Here is a 20,009-nt window from a genome sequence, read left to right on the forward strand (position 1 = left end):
GGACTTCTACTTTTTTGCTTCTCCAGGTATAAAGAGGTAAGAAAAATGTTTGATATCAAATTGCCTTAAGCCTTTAAACTTATTCAATCCATGCACATAATTTGAGAATGTGATGACTAAAAGTTCAGGGAAGAAAGCAGGGAAAAGCCATTCCTTTAATAGTTTTATAAGCAATTGTGGTGAATAGATCCACTTGTCTAGGGGTGTGCTGGAGGCAGCTTTTTCAAGGGTGGGGAACCTTTGGCCTTGAGGCCACGTGTGGCCCTTAGGTCCTCAAGTGTGGCCCTTTGACTGAATCCAAACTTCATGGAACAAAACTCCTTAATAAAAGATTTGTTCTGTAAAACTTGGACTCAGTCAAAAGGTCGCACCCAAGGACCTAGAGGGCCACACGTGACCTTGAGGTCGCAGATTCCCCACCCCTGGAAGATTGCTGAATTTTCAGGGTAAGCATTACGCCTTGGAAGTCAGAAAATGCTACAAAATACTATTTTGTTGATTGAAGAGACCTAAAGAGAGTAAAAATGTTAATAAAGCAGATTAAACTTAAAAAGTATGTTATACACTTTCAGAGAGTCTGTTGTTAAACATTTACCAGCACATCCCTGCTTGTGACTGCCTGGGAAACCATGGGGGCAGATGAGGAAAGCTGTTTGCAAAGTCTTTCAATGCAAAAGCTTACCCAAACCATGCACATGGCTTGGGACTGTTACTACTGTTAACAAATTGTTCAGTGTGAACTGTTTTCACTTAAGCCTAAAGAAAAATTAGGGTATTAAGAACAGTTAAAGATTGGTGAGTGACAGATTTAATTATACCCAGGAATTTATATTTATTTAAATCTGCTTTAAATTTTTGATTCCTAATATGATTATTGTATTAGTAGCTAATGTTGATGCTTAGCTGTTTTAATAAGGCATTTTATTTTTCATAGGAAAAGCATAATTGAATGCAAAAGCATGCTAATCGTTTTCTTTCAGTTCATCTCACCTGTGGGTGGCCAAGCTGTCTGAGACATAAAGCCATAACCAAGCCATGACCATCCACCTAGTGACCACTTACCTTAATTATGGGCCAAACATTGAGGAAGAAACAAATAGCTTCATGAGTGCTAGCCTTGCAAATTACATCTCCAAAGTAACAATACACGTTGATCCCACAATTTTATTATAATCTTTGTGCACCACAATTATGAGCTAGCTAACACATAAAGGAAGCAGAACTAGTTAATGTATTTGGCCATTTTTTTTTGCATTTTTAACTGGTTACCTTCATTTTTCAGGGACAATAATAATAATGAATATATCTTTCACAGGTCAATATATATGTTCTAGACAATAAGTAGGGCCCAGAATTATCTAAAAGAGATCAAGGTAAGTCACATTTTTAAGAAACGGTGTGGCACTTTCAATGATCCTGAACTGCCTGCGGTCACAAAAGCCCATCTTTTTAACAGCAATATCTTCTCAGAAATTCTATATGGATGTGAATCAGGGAACAGAAGAATTTCAGAACAATGAAAGTGTAATGAATCCTAAAGGACAATGGAAAGACTCATGCTGGGTATGAGTAGTTTGGGGCATATTACCAATAATTGCTTTCACGTACGAAGTATTGTAAGAGATACAATTAAGGGCAAATATCATTGGAACCAGTGAGTTGGTAGAACAAGCAAGCATAAGATTACAGATGATAGGCCCAAATACTGCATAAGATATATTCATGAGATATTAAAAGAACAAGGCCACCAGAATGTTGGGTAGGTTCTTTATGGAGAATTATTAGAAAGGTATAGACATAATTCCATTTGCCCAATTCTAGTTTTCAAGAAGTTATTTTCTTACAAATACCCAAATTAACTATTAAAGACATATGAAGAAAGATACTATCTGCATCCATAGAAGGAACTGATAAATAGATGTATATAATAATTTTACATATATATGTGTGTGTGCACACACACACACACACACACACACCCCTATTTGTGTAGTCATCTCTAGGGCAGGGGGTGGGGGATGGAAAAAAAAAGAAATTTACATGATCATTTTGTTGTATGTTTGAAAGGAATAGCAAGTTGTCCATAGTAAATATGCAGTTTCATGTGCAATCATCTTTTTTATTGTACTATGTTACAGAAATGCTTGTTTTATTCCATAAATTAAAAATAAAATTTAATAGTGGAAAAAAAGAAAGGTATGAAAAAAATTGCAATGAAGAAATACTGGCATTATCCTCACCAACGACATCACAAATTCATGAAAAATAACAATAAAAAATTACATTACTTTAAGGTTTATAAAACACTTTCCTCATATTGTAGATATAAGATAAATGCAGCATAATCAATAATACCAAAACATATCAAGACTGACAACCAACAAAGATTTCAAAAGAAAAAAAACAGCTATGACCCCTAAATATCAGTTTTCTATCCACAGCCATGATGCACATAGTCAATTCAACTGAATTTCACAAACACTTATGAAACGTCCACTACACGCAAGGTATTGTCTAGACATCAGAGATATAAAGACAAAAAACAGTTCCAGCCCTCCAGGTATGTACATTCTATTGAAGGGAACATCGACTTTATAGTCTTCTCTCTCTAAACTAAACTGGCCCAGGAGTCAGTCTTACCATTTTCTACATTTGCCAATCGATGAAGAAGTGGAAACCAGACCAGACACTGAGGTGGGGGATCAGACATGAGTGTGTCCAAGAAAGCGTTCAAAGTGACTTTTTTCTGCATCAGAAAGGAACAAAGTCAAGAGTGGGAGAAAACTTTCTTAATATACCTGTTATGTCAACTTTAGTTTGACTCAAAATGAAAAAAATGAAAAAAAATGTACCAATGAACAAACATTTATTAACCACTTACTATGTGCCTCTGCTGAGTGCCAGAAATATAAAGAAAAAGTGAAAACTGATCCTGCTAACAAGGATCTTGTGTTCTAATGGAGCAGAAAAAAGACCCATTTCCAAAGGTGATGTTTAAGTATCCATCCTGCAAACCTCTTCTCAGCCTTTTACATCTATAGGTCAAATCTAGTGCACCCTCATAATCTGATAGGTCACAATGACAGTGTTTATATAGGAAAATGTGTTTAGAGTTCTGAACATCAAAATTCTTAACAAACTTTTCTGATAACCTCTTTATAAATTAAAGTGCCAAGTCCCAGCTACTATAATTATAATTATTAACATAGAATCTAATAATCAATTCAAGGACTGAATTCTAGTATCTCATATGAGTTAAAAGGACACTGATTTTAATGGTGGTTTAAAAATGAGCCAAAGAATACAGAGGAAAAAAGAATTAACATGATTCAGAATTTGAACATAAAACTACAATGCTGTTTACCAATGAGAAACTGAAAAATACTAAACCATGGTAGACTTGGGAACAGAATCACCTTACAGTGCCTACATCCCATTTATTTTTTACTTCCATCTAATAAATGTGTCTTGTCTTTCTATTTCTTTCTAAATCTCCCCAGTATCTATCCACTTGCCACTGGTGTACTTTAACACAGTGGCTGTAGGTGTACAAAAGTACAAATAACAGGTATCACTGATTTAAGGCTTTAGAGACACAAGCTCATTTAACACTCACAGCAACCCTGTGGGTGGTGGTGGAGGCTAGTAAAGTCGTGTAAAAAGACAATTCAGTGGAGGCTCTGAGAGGTTGTTACTTTCCCAAGGCTACACAGAGTGTTATTTCTAGGACCTGATCTTGACCCTCATTCTAGATCTAGCACCCATAGTGTGAAAGAACCCAAGGATCATAGAATGAGAGCCAAAAGGGACCTTGAAGACCATTCATTCTAACCTCCTCACTTTACAGAATAGGAAACTGAGTCACAGAGAAGCTAGGTAACCTGCCCTGAGTCACCCAGATAGTTACGTGTCTGAGGTAGGATTTGATCACAGATTTTTCTGATTCCACCTCCAACATACCATGTTGCCTCCCTAAAAATACTGAGCTGCTCAGGTGTATAACAAATCCTTTTATTAAGGAGATTTGTTCTGTGAAGTTTGGATTCAGTCAAAGGGCTGCACTCGAGGACCTAGAGAGCCACATGTGGTCTTGAGGCCGTAGGTTCCCTATCCCTGGAACCTGTACTTTTCTGATCCATAGTAAGATATAGCTAAGTCCCAGGTCCAGAGGCCAGGTGGGTTCTGAGGCCATCTATTTCAAAAGGTGGAGAGCAGTCATGAATCACACATCGACAGGGAAACTGTTGAAGCATCATTTATACACAACCAGCTTCTGGACTAGGGTTTTTTAAGTAAGGAAACTCATCTAGTGAGATAATGAGAACACATACATAAAGCACTCTGCAAATCTTGAAGAGCTTTATCAGGGTTAATTATTTCCATTATTTTCTATTGAAAGTCATCAAGCTTTTGTGTTTGTATGATTTTTTTCCATCAGTATAAGCAAAAACTTCCCAATATTTAGAACTGTTCAAAAGTAGAACGCATTGTGTCAGGAAGCAGAGGTGTTCTAGTAAAGATTAGACAAGGGGAGGTTACAGAAGAGATTCTAGTTAGTCAGGTAGTCAATAAACATTTATTAAGTACCTACTATATGCCATACACTATACTAGATGCTCTTAAGGTATAGGTTGGGCTAGATGACCTCTGAGGGCCTTTCCAATTCTGAGATTCTGCAGCCATATGCATTGTACCACTGTCCCTACAAGGGGGAAAAAGGATCTCAATCTTCCTCTCTTTCCTTCTCCTCTTTGGAAAATTTCCTTTCTTCCTTATCTGTCTTTGTCTCTGTCTCTTTTTCTCAACCTCTCTTTCCTCTAACCCTTACCCTAAGCCGGTCTGGACCAGACTCTGAATCTAATTGATTGTTTCCTGTACTATTAATAGTTGACATTGATATAGTGCTTTAAACCAGAGAATTCTATACATCTGTTCTTTCACTTGAGCTTCACAATAAGTCTGTGAGGTAGGTATCTCAGCTCTTCCTATCATGGATGAGGAAACAGGCTTAGTGAAGTTATTTTCCCCTGGTCACAAATGTAGTAAATGTTAGAACTGAGATATGAAGCCAGCATCGGCCCTCCTGATGCTGTCTGACATTCTTTCCACTGTACCACACAACCCCAATCAAGAGGCTAGTAAAAAGATAGGAGTGTCTCATGGACTTTGGTCTTTACACCCAGGGATACTGGTTTTAGCTGTTCTTTTGGAGGAGGGTCACACCTAAAGCTGGTAACAATACACCATAGATTAATGACATGATGGAAAAGTTTTGAATGAGTTTATGTGTTTTGGGGTAACATTTATGACATGCTTTTCCTTTAATCACACTGTTCTTACCTGTTGGGAGAAACAGGATCGGGCAGACTGCTCTGTATAACCAAACGAGGGACCTTCAAACACCGCAGTGGGGAGTTTGAGGACTTCCCGTAGGAATAGGTCATATCGCCCATAAACCATTACTCCATTGGAGTCAGAAATCATTGAGAAAATATCTAACGGAAATAAGAGAAAAGATACTTAATTTACATATAGAAAAATCACTTTACTTAATTCAATCACATCTGTTTAAAATAATAAGGGATATGACTGAATAAAATACGCTTTGGAAAAATAAGGAAATATATCTGATTTTAATATTTAAGTGTTCGTTCTTCTGGGCAACTTCTCTTAAAAGTCGGTAACTGAAACCTAACACAAGACAGGAGATCGTTCAAATGAAATTAGACTAATTTGATAACCAGCAGGTTATACCAACTTTTTGCCTTGAAATCACATAAATGTGAGTACATGACATTGTTGATCTAGTGAAATATTTCACTAGATTTACTGAAAAATGTTTATACATTTTTTTTTACTATAAAAACCACCTTTTCTGTGCTTTTAAGACATCTAGAAAAGCAAATAAAGGGCAGAGATGAGAAGGAGTTAAAGCAACTGATTAACATTTGATAGAGGTGGCAAACTCAGTGAACCTCTATGTTCCATGTATAAGAAGTCTATCTGGATGGAGCTGGGAGAAGGTTCTTTAGGCCTATTTAATTTAGAGGAAAAGTAGCATAGTAATTGGTCACCGGACTGTAATCAGAGTTGTAGGTTTTATTTTCAGCAGTACCATTGGTTTTTATTGTAACCAGAGGCAACTGGTTTAACTTTTTTATCTCAGCCTCTGCACCTGTGCACTTAATGAAGATTAATGAGATAATGTTGAAAAGCTCTTTTGAGTTCAACCGGTAAAAATGTGCCTTGAAAATGAATGACTTTTTTTTCCTTCTATTCAATATATTATCACCATACTCTATAGAAGTTCACCAGGAGAGAATTGCTCTTGGGAATGCATGACTGTACTACAACCTTTGCACAATTAATACACCTAAATGGCTGCTTACTAGGAGTGGAACATTCTCATAGAACGGAGCCTTTTGATAACACTCATATCAGGGCATGAGACTGACATATATGATCTTTTATTCTACACATTTGTCACGGAGAAAGAGCATGACCCATGTGGCACTAAAATCTTTGTACAAGGAGTTCTCAGAATGGAATTTAGATGTAGGTGCAAATTTTGAAAAAATTCTTAGGTTAAAAAATGCTATTTAATCTATAAAACTGACCTTTTGGCCCCTATTTTTACCAATGATACTTCTCTTATTTATGCACTCCCATCTCTTGCTGCTTTTATATTACTTAGATGAGTCTGCCAGTGGCAAATATAGTATGCCCTAACACAGATCCCCATGAAATCCAATGAAATTGGATAATTCCTAGCTATAATATCTATTAAATATCTATCTAAATACCTATAATACCTATTAAATATTTCAGTGTAGTCCCTAATTGCTTTTGCTTATGCTAGGTATCTTTCTCTTCTGATTTCTTTTAGGCTCTGGACTTCTAGGCTTATTTTTAGTTTTAAAACAGGGTTAGGTTTTTTGGGCTATATTTTGGGCACTCTTGATTAGACTAAATACAGAAAAGTACATCCACTCTGATCAATGCAATAAGCCAACCATGACTGTAGAACACTGGTGGTAAAGGATGCTACCCATTTCCTGACATAGAGGTAGTGGATTCAATACACAGAATGAAATGTACATTTGTGGATATGGATAAGGTGGGAAATTGTTTTGCTTGACTATGCATATTTGTTACAAGGGTTATGTTTTTCTTTTTTTTAAAATTAGGAAAATAGGAGGGAAAATAAATGAATGCTTATTAATTAAAAATAAAATGGAAAATGAATTAAAAACCTCAAAGTCATTTAAACTCAAATAATGTTAACATTTGCTATGAGGGTAAGTTCAACCAAGGAACAGCAAAGCAAGGGCCTATAGAAAAAGATGTTGTTAATGGCTACATGGCCGAGGATTCCATATTTAATTCAATTTAAGGATCAAGTTGAAGAATGAGTTAAAAAGATCTAAAAAGATCATCTCAATAATTACTATCTACTCTACATTTTGATACTTGATCATATTCAGTTTGGTACTGTCTGTAAATTTTGTAAATTTTTTCTTCCCCTAGCAGACTTTCCTGTCCTTGTCATCAACTTTTGTATCTGCCATAATAATTAAAGTATCAGCTACATAGAAATGCTTAATAATTTTTCTAGAAATGTCCTGAATTGAGAATGTTGGAAAATGAGGAGAAATGAGAGGGAAGAAATGGAATTCTATATTCTCAGTCATTTGCCAAAGCCCAATCCTCTTTTTGAAGCTCTTAAAAGAATAGTATTGCTATTGGTATATGGACTAATATATGAAATAAAAGTAAACTAAACAATAAGGGCTGAGGTTATTAGTGGTGCCAATGGAGAGGAGCAGGGGGCAAAGAGAAAAAAAAGATAGTAACGACTTTAGAAGTGAGCAGATGACTTTTGTTTCTTGAATCAGAATTGTTCTGAGGCTACCCTTATACCTTGAGAAGCTGGAGTCTACACACATGGAGGAGGGGACTGTGACATGCTGCTGTCACATTCTGTCCTACTGCTATGGGATAAGTAATTTGGTGCACACATCAGGGCAGTTACTCAGTTTGGTGACTAGATGGCACTCATGCCATTTACTTCATTCTCTCTGTCAAAGAATAGTGACTCTAATTGTTCACTAAATATATTCTGATGTTTTCACTGAGCACTTGCTTTTTTAAAGCAGGTGAGCTGCTATCCCTTGGGCTTCTTTGGCCCAAGGGACTGAAAGAGGTGTTAATAGTTGGGCCACTGCTTTCTTAACCAGATCAAACTCTGTTCTCATTTAGGCAGTCGCACTGGTACAGTGAAAAAAAAGCACTGGTTCTGGAGTCAAAGGGCATAGATTCAAATATTGTCTCTGCTATTTAATAGTTATGTGACCTTTGACAAGTCACTTAATCTTTCTGGGCCTCAGTTTCCTCTTTTGTAAAATGAAGTGGATTAGTTGACTTAAGACCTATTTTAGCTCTAAATATGAACCATATTTCATAATGAACCAACACTGACACTCATCTGTTTTAGAGCAGCTTTTGCAAAATATACATTAGCTCATTCATAAATTTCACTAACAAACTATCTAGATTTTCTCTAACATATTTGATATATACACAGAATAAAGAGCTATTTACAACATTTAGGTACAGGCTTTGGGGAGAAGTCCAAAAGTTAAAGTTTCCTCCTCCTACTATTCTTAAATACATCTAAATTTATTTTGCCAAGCCTTAACCTGAAGAAAATTCTTCTAGATTCATAGTGAGGCACTTCTTTAAATAACTAGCAGCCAGAGCTGTAATTAGCCATTCTTGTACACTGGGGAAACATCACAAAAATGGACCAAGGGCACGTGGCAAGATATATGTCCTGAAATGATGGCGGAAGGGTTGATCCCTGTGGGGCAGAGATATCATGAGGTCACTTCTTGGGAAATCAGATCAGAAAGGCAAGGCTAGCAAGAAACTTGGCAAGAGTGCCGGAGCTAAGGAACTGGTGTCATCTGATAGTTTTCCATTTTAATAAATTACCCTTACTGTGTGCTAAGTTGAGTTATTTCAATGCTACCAAAGAACTGCAAGAACTATGAATACCCTCTAAATTTTAGCACCCTGGGCCAAAGGCCTAGTCATCCCATCTTAGTTACAGCTGTAACTTCTAATGCCACCATTTTAACTTATTTAGGCATTGTACTAGAGTACTTTCCTCAGTTTATCTAGTCTAATTCTAAAATCAAAACTGAACACCCAAAAAGAGTATAAAATGACTTTTCAATACTTTATGAATTTACACTGGCTCCTAAGTAGGAAAAACTCTGGGCTGTTCTACTTCTTTTGACCTTAACCTCTTTGTTTTCCCTCCCAACTGTCTTTGCTGGACAATGAGAAAGCTGTGAGCAGGTCCTGGTTATTCTCCACTTGGGCTAATAACAGGTTAATTTAAAGCATATCTCAAACTGGTTTTCTTCTGTTTTCTGTCTCTTTTCCCTTTATATCAGTTTATTAACAACTCACAATAACCTAGTCTCTGAAGCTGATGGGCAAGCAACTAAGAGTCACTGAGGTGACTTTAAAAAAAGGGTGTGTGTGTGTGTGTGTGTGTGTGTGTGTGTGTATGATATCAATTGATGCTAATATAGATTTCTTCATGGATACCAAGGGATGAGAGTGACAAAAATATGGTATTTGGAGACAGGAGGAGGTTCCAATGGCCAGTTTTCTTTTCAACCTTTTGTCCATTTCAGTTTATTTTCTACCTTGCTTAGGACAACTGTATAGACCAGTAGCTCCAAAAATGCAGACTTTAGACTCCTAGGGATTAGGAAGTTATTACAAGGGGTCCATAAATCCATAAGAATACCACATACCACCTTTTAATTTTATTTAGCTTCAACAAAATATTCAGTACAACTAAGCATAATAAATAAGCAAAGAAACCTTCTGTCAACTTATTAAGTATGTCTGACACACAGGTGTAACGTGCATTTGGGATTTTTTTTAAAAAAACTGTGTAGATGCTGTTATGATTAACAATATAGAAACTTATTTGGAAGCATTATTTAATTTATACTAGCTTTTTGTCATCATGCATGTTTATTTTCAAATAAATACTAATAATACAACTATCATGTGTTTTTTATATTAAAAAAAGGAGGCTTCATGCCATTATTCCAGGGGTGGGAAATTAATGGCCCAAATAATTCCTATGCCCATACCGTGGAAAAGTCTGCCTTAGGACATGCACCTCAAAGTTCCACCTATTTGGTTTTCATTAAATATGGGATGAGCAAATTTCGCAATATAGTTGGGTGATTTCTACTGCTTATTTATTGAAATAGCAGGATATCACAGTTTGGTCTTCAAGTTCTTATCATTGTAAGCATAAGGCTATGTGATAGTTCAGATAATCTCAAAAAGTCAATACATTTGAAGAAATGCATGTTTAATATTAAAAGCAGAATTGATCATTTGTGTTTAAATAATAGCAAACAATAACAATAATTCCAATACAGAAGTATAGCATTTATGTTTGCATATAATTACTTAATGTGAACAGTTCAAAAACCAGAATCTAAAAACCTGGGAAGGTTGAACATTGTACAACTTTAGCAAAAAAAAAAAGCACTTAAGAAAATATGAATTATATATTTTTTAAATTATAAATTCTTAAAAAAAACAACAACTTTGACAGGTACTGGAAAGAATTGTGATTGGGATAAAGTTAGGGTATTACATTGAAGGGAAAGGAGAAAACTTTATAGAGAGATAGACAGGAAGTTTGTACCTTGACTAGGAAAAGGACAATACAAGAAATGACTTACATCTTAATTTGTCCATGATCTTTCCTCCACATAGGGTGGCTAAGGCCATTTTGACAGCAAATACTGAAATTTTACCGTGACCTTCCCTATTAAACAACAATAAAAAGTGATGTTATTCGAAGCAATCTCTGTAGTTAAGTCTTAATACATTCCATTCCATAGAATTAAAAGGACGTGGTCCCCCGCAAGCATTATGAAAGGACTCATCATGCATTCTGAGAGGAAATATTTTTGTAAAAGTTGTATATACAACTTAATGTATGTTTCCATGAACCAATTCACCATTTCCATTGTGAAGAAAGAGGAGGGTCTTCTGGAGTCTCTGTAACACATACCTGCTTATAATATTAGACTCATAATATGCACAGAACAGACTGAAATCGTATAACACAGATTTAAACTTTTGTGCACCCCAATACCATACTCTTTGTTACTTTTTATTTAGAAAGCTTCAGATGCATCCTTCCACACTGACAATGACTCACTTTTAAAAAATGGAGAGATGCTGGATTCTGCCTCTTCCCCCTCAAGTATTCTTTTTCTAACTCTTTTTTCCTATCTACAAAGGAGCCACTGTTATTGTAAAATATTTATCTGTCAAAATGAGTTCATTTTCTAAGGAGGAAACAATGAGTGCTATATTTGATCCTTCATCTTCTACCCAAGTAAAACACACACAAACACACTTGCCCTAATCTTCATGGATTCAGGAAGTTAGTCAATTTTGTCCTTCACAAAATGTGCTATAATAGACCTCTCATAACTATAAAAAAAATCTACTATCTGGGTCCAAGAATTCTCTAACCCCTAGATCAAGCTGTTTATCCTCATATTCTAGCCACCGAAAAAACCCATCACACTAAAGGATTCACTTCTCTCCTGGTGGCCCTATTAAGACTGATTCAAAGAATTATTTAAGGAAGAAAATGATTGAAATGTCTGCTTTAAACATTAAATTATGTGTACACTATATATATTTTTTATGACAGCCTAGTATACAGAGAGCTGGCTTCAGAGTAATGACAGCTGGGATTCAAGTCTTATTTCTCATGCATACTAGTTATGTGACCCTGGAAAGGTTAACTAACCTCTTAGTGCCCCAAGCAACTCCTTAAATTGCAGAACAGGTGCTGATCTGCATTAATAGAGAAGAAGTTTCTTGTTCAGGAGTTTCATCTGATTCACCATTTTCATGAACTAAAATTTCTGAAACAGTACCCTTCAGCCTCAGTTTCCTTATTTGCAAAATGAGGTTAGATTAAATGACCTTTAAAATTACTTCCAGCTCAGAAACCTTTCAGCTTACATTTGTCAGTCAGTCAACAAGCATTTATTAAGTACTTACTATGTGTCAGTCACTGAACTTAGCACTTAGAAGCAGAAATACAAGTAATAGAAATAAAAGTAGAAGCAGAAAAAAAAGGTAGTCCTTGCCCTCAAAGAGCTCACATTCTAATGGGAACCGAAAAGGGAGGGGTTGAGATGGAGTCTTGGTAGAGAAAGTCTAGGGGAAATGAGTCAGCAGTACAGCCTAGGGAAGGTTGAAGACATCTTTGGCCTGGGCTTCTTCCTTAACTTAAGAGTTTCTGGGAGGAATCAGGCAATCAGAAGGTGAGGTCTCAAGGGCGTAGAGTTCTTCCAATGTGAGAAGTAGTTAGGGAGGTGGTAGTGGTAGTGATGGTGGAGTGAGCTTCTCCTTTCCTGTCTTGTCCTCTGTTCCTTCTTCTCTCTCAGTCTACATAGGGTATAATACCCTTGCCTGTGGGTACTCTGCCCAAAGGAATGTAAATTTTGATTGATGAAATCTGGCAAGGGTTTATGGGTTAGATTTATTCCTTAAGGACCATGCCTTAAACCCAAATCACTCTGGCTCTCGTGGATTGGCCAATGATAGGTTCCAGTCCAAACACCACCTGGTCATTGTTTGGTCCCTAATGGCTCAGTGAATGTAAATAGCAACTGTTTCTGTTTAGACCAGAAACTCTGTGAGTCTTCCCCTCCTAGATTGATTTTTTTTTTTTTACAAAGTGAAAGAAGCCATTCTTTGCTTCATTTCTTAACTAGCCTTAATCACTGAATGGGGATTGCCTCAGTCAAAATGAGACCCGGGAAAGAGTTAGCTCAAAAACACCAAGGCCTCCCAACTGCATCAGGGGCCACCTCCAGTCATCCTGATCTATATCTATATCTTGCCACTGGACCCAGATGGCTGTGGAGCAGAAAGTGAGGCTGGTGATTTTGCAGAACCTTCCCTCACTTAAATCCAATTCACTTGCAAGTCATGGCATCACCTTCCTGCTGTCATGGTCCTCTTCAAGAATGAAGGACAAACAACGGCAACATTTCTGTGGCAAGGTAGGGAAAGTCCTATGGAGATCAATTAGTAGTGCAGCCTGTAGAGGGATAATCTGTATTGTTCTTCATAATTTTTAACAACTCTCCTTATAACAGTGATGTGAAGTAGGCAATTCAAGTCCATTATTATTATTCTATTTTACAGATGAAGAAACAGTGGGCCAGAGAGTCTTAAGTGACTTGCCCAGGATTACATAGTAAGTGTTGGAGCTAAAATATGAACCCAAGTCAAATGACTCCAAATTCTGTATTCTTTCTGCTATACCATATTGTCTTCAATGAAATAATGATCAATAATAAAAATGAATGGTGCTGACTTCTTTATAAATTCAGATCTATACTTCTTTAGCTCCAAAAATGTATGAAAAGACTTGATAAACTTATTCAACTTCTGTTGTTGTTGCTATGTCCAAGTCTTTGTGAGCTAATTTTAAGATGAGAAACTGAGGCAAACAGGGCTAAATGACTCGCCTAGGGTCAAACAGCTAGTAAGTGTGTAAGGCCAGATTTGAACTAAGGAAGATGAGTCTTCCTGACTTCAGGCCCTACTGTATCCACTGCATCACCTAACTTTTAGAGAAAAGGAAATATAACAAATGTGGGCACACTACTTGGGAAAAATGGAAAAATTGAGTTAAAATCCAGAAAGAATTAAAATAATTAAAGAATTAAAAATTAAAACCCACAAAAGAGTCTATTAAATTGGCGGGGGGGGGAAGTGTACCTAAACTCACACTTGCTGGAGAAGGAAATAGCAAACCATTCCAGTATCTTTGCCAAGAAAACCCCAAATGGGGTCACAGAGTCAGACATGACTGAAAAACAACTGAAGTTCACACTTGACCTGCACAAGGAAAAGAAGTCAATGGACCTACTTTTAGCCAGAGGATCAATAGGATCCCATTATAACTGTGGAGCCAAATGTTATGAAGCAGAGACAACTGATGGTCAGCATATACTGAAGAGCAGATTCCCACACTGTCCTCGATAAAGGAGAAGTTTAATGTACTCAAAATACTTTAAAGTATGCAAATGGAACTGGGCATGGTGGCACATATCTGTAATTCTTTCATAACAGAGGAGCTGAGGCAGGTGGATCCCTTGAGTTCTAGCATTCTGAGGTTCAAGTAAGCTTAAAGGGTATGCAGTATCTGCACTACGTCTGACACTAATATGGTAAGACCTCCAGAATGGGAAGGCTACAAGGCTGCCTAAGGAGGGGTGAACCCAAGGATGTGTTGGAGCCAGCTCAAACCAGTTCCCAAGAACTTACTTAAATTTTCAGTGGGAGCATTTACACCTTGGAAATTGGCAAACACTAAAAATCACGGATTGATTTATTGTTTTGTTGCTAGTGTAGACTTCATAAAATAATGGAGAAAATGTTAATAATGCAGATTAAACGTAAAAGTATGTCATACGTGCGTAGTTTTCAGAGAGCTGGTTGTTAACCATTTACCAGCAGATTTCTAGGTGAACCTGCTGCCCAGGTTAGAAAAATGTAGAAAGTAAAAAGTTTCCATAAAGATCAACACTGGGATAAGCCTATGAGTGACCTTTGCACTTCCAACCCAGGCGAGATAGACAGACTCATTCTCCTTTACAACTTGGCCCCAACCTACCTTTCCAGGCTTATTATATATCACTCCTCTTTACCTGTGCGATGATTCAGGCAAACTAGCCTTCTTACTGTTCCTCATAAGCAACACACCATTTCCTGTCTCTGAAACTTTGTGCTGGCTGTCCCCCAGGTCTGGAAAGCAATCTCTCTTCCTCTCCTCCCTTATCATCCCCATTATTCTTCAAGGATCAGTCCTTTATCACCTTGTATTCCTGGGCTATGTCCATTTAGGTCTTTCAGTAGTTCCCAAAACTTTATTATGACAATCTCAAAGATAATATTAGGCTGTAATAGATAAAGAGATTAGTTATTTCTTTGTCTCTCTGTTATACCATAAAGACAAGGAAAGAAAAGAAACAATAAAGGCTGAGCAATCACAAAATTTCTAGGCTCAGAAAGTCTTATACAAATAGATGATTTCATATTTAATTAAAAAGTCATTAAGTATCCATTGACTGAATGAATGATTAGTAATTCTAAGGAAGTAGACTATGATTAATACTTTTTTGTTCAGTATGTGGGAAAGGCTGATCCTGTTCCTTCTATTTCTAGGCTCAAAGATATTTCACTCATAATAATGTATTGAGAATGGTATCTGGATATTCTTTCATTCCCCTTCCATCTCCTCCTTATACATCCTCATCATCATCCTCATCATCATCAACAGTAGTGGCAGTAGCAGCTTCTTAGAGGTAGGAAGGACTATGAGATCACTTATCCCAACCCTTACAAAAATCACAGGAGAGCCTCTTTCACAACACCACTAACAAAGAAGTCATTCTCTGCTTGAAGACTTCCAGCAACAGAAAATTCACTTTCTACTGAGGCAACCCATTCTCATTTAATTTTTAGTAGGTTTTCCCTTCTGTTCTCCAATAACTGCCATTCATGGGTCCTAGTTCTTTGACTTGGGGGCAAACATAACAAAAACAATTCCCTTTCTACTTGATAATACTTTAAATATTTGAATACAACTATCATATCTATGCCAAGTATTTTTTTTTATCCAGGCTAAATATGTCCAGTGGTTTCAAATAATGAATCAATCAACAAGCATTACACTGGGGCAGCTAGGTAGTGCAGTGGATAGAGTGCCAGGCCTGGAATCAAGAAGACTCACTCAACTTCCTGAATTCAAATCTGGCCTCTGACACTTACTAGCTGTGTGACCCCACTGGGCAAGTCACTCACCCCTGTTTGCCTCAGTTTCCTCATCTGTAAAAGGAACTGGAGAAGGAAATGGCAAACCACTCCAGTATCTCTGCCAAGAAAACCCCAAATGAAGTCACATAGAATCAGACATAACTGAAAATGCCTGAACAACAACAAAATCACTAAGCTAAGTGTCCTAAAGCATGCTGAATAATGATATTGAGACTTCAGCTTATTCTAGTTTCTATGTTGTTATGCTGTATTCAGCCTTCATTTTGCTGCTTTAGTTCATGAGATAAAAAATAATAACTAAATTATTAAAGCTGTCTCTTTTATGAGAATCACCAAGCTTCATGTATTTATGAGAACTAGGCTATTACAAGAAAACATTCAAAACAGCCAAAATGTGTAAATTCTCTTGAAAGAAAAGTTTCTTGAAATGTTTTATATAACTTTAACACTTTACCTGCTTATTTTGGAAATTTTCCATATAGTTGCTTTAAAAACCATTTACACCTTTGAATTACTTTATGGATCATTAACTGATCATCCAGTGATTCTCGTTTCTGGCCCTAACCTCTCTCCTGACCTCCAGTATCACATTACCAACTGCCCACTCGACATTTCGAACTGTATGTCCTGTAGACATCTTAAACACAACATGTTCAAAACAGAACTCATTATCTGTTCTCCAAACCCTCCCTCTCTTGAGCTTTACTGTAATTATGGAAGGCACCACCATCTTCCCACGAACCCAGGCTTAAAACCTAGGTGTTATCCTTTGGTCCTTACACTCACTGCCCAGATCTAGTCTGATGCCATGCTTTGTTTTTTTACCTTCACACCTCCTCCCGTGCATCCTCTCCTCCCCACTTTACACAGCTTCCACCCTGATACAAGTCCTCACTTTCTGCCAAAACTGTTGCAACAGCCTCTTGATTGGTCTCCCAATCTCAAATCTTCTCCCAAGGTCCAGTCCATCCTCCACTCAACTGCCAAAGTCATCATCCTTACACACGGAGTTGAACATGTTATCTTCCTTATGAAACTCCTTTGGATCACTATTACCACCAGGATCAAACAGAAAATCCTCTGTATGAATTTTAAAGCTCTTCATGACCTTCCTCTCTTTCCTGTTTTTCTTTTCTTTAAAAAAATACTGTATTCACCTCCATGTACGAAGGGCCATTTAGGTGGCACGATGGAAAAAGCGCTGGACCTGGAGTCAGGAAGACCTGAATTCAAATCTGGCCTCAGACGAAGAGTAGCTCTATGACCGTGGGCAAGTCTCTTATCCACTGTTTGCCTTAGTTTCCTCATCTGTAAAATGGGGATCATACCACAGCACCTACCTCCAGGGTTGTTGTGAGGATCAAATCAGATAATAATTGTAACTTGGTTAGCACAGTGCCTGGTACATAGTAAACTCTCTTTAAATGTTAGCTATTATTTTTATTACTTTACTATCCAGGGAAACAGGTCTTCTTGCTCCTCCTAAGATGATACCTTCTCTCTCCAATCTGAGTCTTTTTCACTGGCTCAACTTACGCGTGGAATGTTCTCCCTTCTCAAGTTTTACTCAGTAAAATGTGAGCTCCTTTAGTGCAAGGACCGTGTTTTTGCCCTTCTTTGTATCCCCAGTTGTTTCACACAGTGCCTGGTACACAGTAAGCATTTAATAAATGTTTACTGATGATAATGATACATTGTGCACATGATAATAATACACAGTGCCAGGTACTGTGCTTTGTGTTGGGGATAAAAAGGTAAAAAATGAAACTGTCCCTATCCTCAAGGAACTTGCGTTCTATCTGACTAAATTTTTTCCTAAGTTTGTTTTCATCATTTTGAACTTTGACCCAGCATAATTAAAAAAGGAGTTCAATCTGAGGCTATTCTATGCAATAAGACAGAAAGACAAACTTATTTTTCCCAGATAGAATCAACTTTATTTTTAGGGAAATATTACCATGATAGAAAACCTTGCTTTTGAGAATGAGGGAAAGAAAATACATGCAGCTCATGAGCAAATAATGAAATAATATCTGATCCTAGAGAGTCACTAAAGTTTACTAAACAAAGGGATGGCTTAGTTAGACATGTACATTAGGAAATTCACTTTGGCTGCTGTGTGGAGGATAGGTTAGGGAGGGGAGACACTTGAAGTAGGGAAACCAGTCAGAAGCCCATTGCAATAGTACCAGTAAGAGGTAAAGCCTTAAGCTGGGGATTATTTGAATAGACAGAAGATGGCAAAAAGTGTCGTGGAGGTAGAAAAGGCAAGATCTGGCAACTGATGGATGTATGGGGTGAGAGTTAAGGAGTCAAAAATGGCACTGAAGATGTTGATCTGGGTGACTCAGAAATAATATGATGCCCTCATAAAGAAGATTAATTTGCAGTAAAAAAAACAAACAAACAAACCAAAAACATAATAGAATGAGAATGAAATGAAGGACACGACTCATCCATGTCTGTTTGTCCTGTGTAACCTGCTCAAACCCACCAAAATGGAAGGGGCAACAGGGGGTGATAGGCATGGTTAGTCTTTATACTCACTCACTGGCCTGGCACCTGCTGTAGCAATAAGGTCATGGGGGGGAGGGTAGGAGATCACAAGCTATTGGAATGCTGGTGGGGGGTGGAGATAGGTAAAAAATTTTACTTGGGCAATTGATGCAAGTGTCTATGTCATGTTTATGTTGGCTATCTTAATGTCCAGGTGTACTCATAATAGCCCAGTGGTAGGAGTGGACAAGTGGGGGAGTGTCAAGCAGTATTGTGAGTAGCGGGTGGTGTGACTATTTTGAAGACAAGCCCATGATTGCCTACTTGGGAAGGGTAGGATATGACCCACTTTTCTACTCTCTGACTGGCTGATCACATGTCCTTGGGGTCATGTCATGGTCCTGAGGAGATGCATGGCCTTGGCTTTGGAAAGCACTGTCTTTGACACAAGATGCCCAGAAGCAGGAATCAAGCATGTCAAATATTGGATCTAATAAGATCCCTGTCAAAATTCACGATGAGCCTTTGAGGTGATCTACTTCATCCTTTCATCTCATGCAGGGATCCCTTCTACAAAATCAGGACAGGGGCTTCACCTTAGTTTGAATGAGTTCAATGATAAGAAACTCACTACCCTATAAACCACCCCATTCCATCTCAAGTAATCTCTGAATGTGTCTGATACAAAGTGTTCCCTTGAAAGCAGAAAGGCAGGTGTGAAATGAATATTCTCAGTATCCCCAACACACAGTGAGAAATTTTAGTCTAACTTGACAGTCCTAATGTTAAGATGAGAGAGGAATTTGAGGAAGGGGGTGCAACAATCGTTCTCTCAAATTCCTCTGGGACCACAGCCACTTAATGACCCACAGTGGTCATTTGCCAAGTGATTACCTAAAGAATTTGCAGTCCTACCCAAAGTATCTAAATTATTCCCAGGGAGTTTCATGAACTTGAGCAGAATTCCTGGGATATTTCACTTTTTGGTAAAATCACTTTGGATGGCATTTCCAAAATCCACCAACCTTTTGAAGGTATCATTTTTCTCTAATACTAACTGCAGCTTACACCTTTACAATGCTTTAAGCTTTTATACAAAGTGGTACATGTATTATATACAAGTATCTTACATACATATCATATCTCACTTGAGCCTTGCAACAACTCTGTGGGGTAGGTGCTACTATTATCCCCATTTTACAGATGAGGAAACTGAGGCTGTAGAGGGTATCTTAGATATGTTCACATAGAGAGAGCCAGGAGAAGGACTGAAACACAGGTCTTTCCAACTCTAAGTCCAACATTCCACAAATCCCCCCCCAACATCCTAAATTATGTGGTACAGTTGATCAAGGCAAATATCCACTGCTTTCAACTGTTATTGTAACAATAAAGTAACTTCTTCAGTGAAATTATTTTATCTCAGAAACATGAAGGACTCTCAAACAAAGCACCATCCATGAGAGCCAAGTCTCAGTTACTAGAGAATTCTACCTAGATATTGAGAATTCAAGAGAAGTTTGAAAAGGCATCAGCTAAGTAGTCACTGGGTATTTGATTGGTTCAGTCATACTGATAACAAAACGAAA

At 37.4% G+C, this 20,009-nt stretch overlaps 1 protein-coding gene across 16 annotated transcripts in view; it reads right to left on the reverse strand.

The window, feature by feature from the left end:
* The window catches only part of DTNA (dystrobrevin alpha), a 473,738-nt gene that overhangs the window by 105,301 nt on the left and 348,428 nt on the right, over positions 1–20,009 (reverse strand). For all 16 annotated transcript variants that reach the window (XM_027846916.1, XM_027846914.1, XM_027846923.1 and 13 more), the window contains 3 exons: positions 10,785–10,870; positions 5,341–5,495; positions 2,641–2,746 (listed from right to left, as the gene is read on the reverse strand). In XM_027846916.1, coding sequence (XP_027702717.1) covers positions 2,641–2,746; positions 5,341–5,495; positions 10,785–10,870 — 347 coding nt within the window. The remainder of the gene's footprint in view (positions 1–2,640; positions 2,747–5,340; positions 5,496–10,784; positions 10,871–20,009) is intronic.

The sequence above is a fragment of the Vombatus ursinus genome, unplaced genomic scaffold (genome assembly GCF_900497805.2).
Source record: "Vombatus ursinus unplaced genomic scaffold, bare-nosed wombat genome assembly UNPS02015255.1, whole genome shotgun sequence".
NCBI lineage: Eukaryota > Metazoa > Chordata > Mammalia > Diprotodontia > Vombatidae > Vombatus > Vombatus ursinus.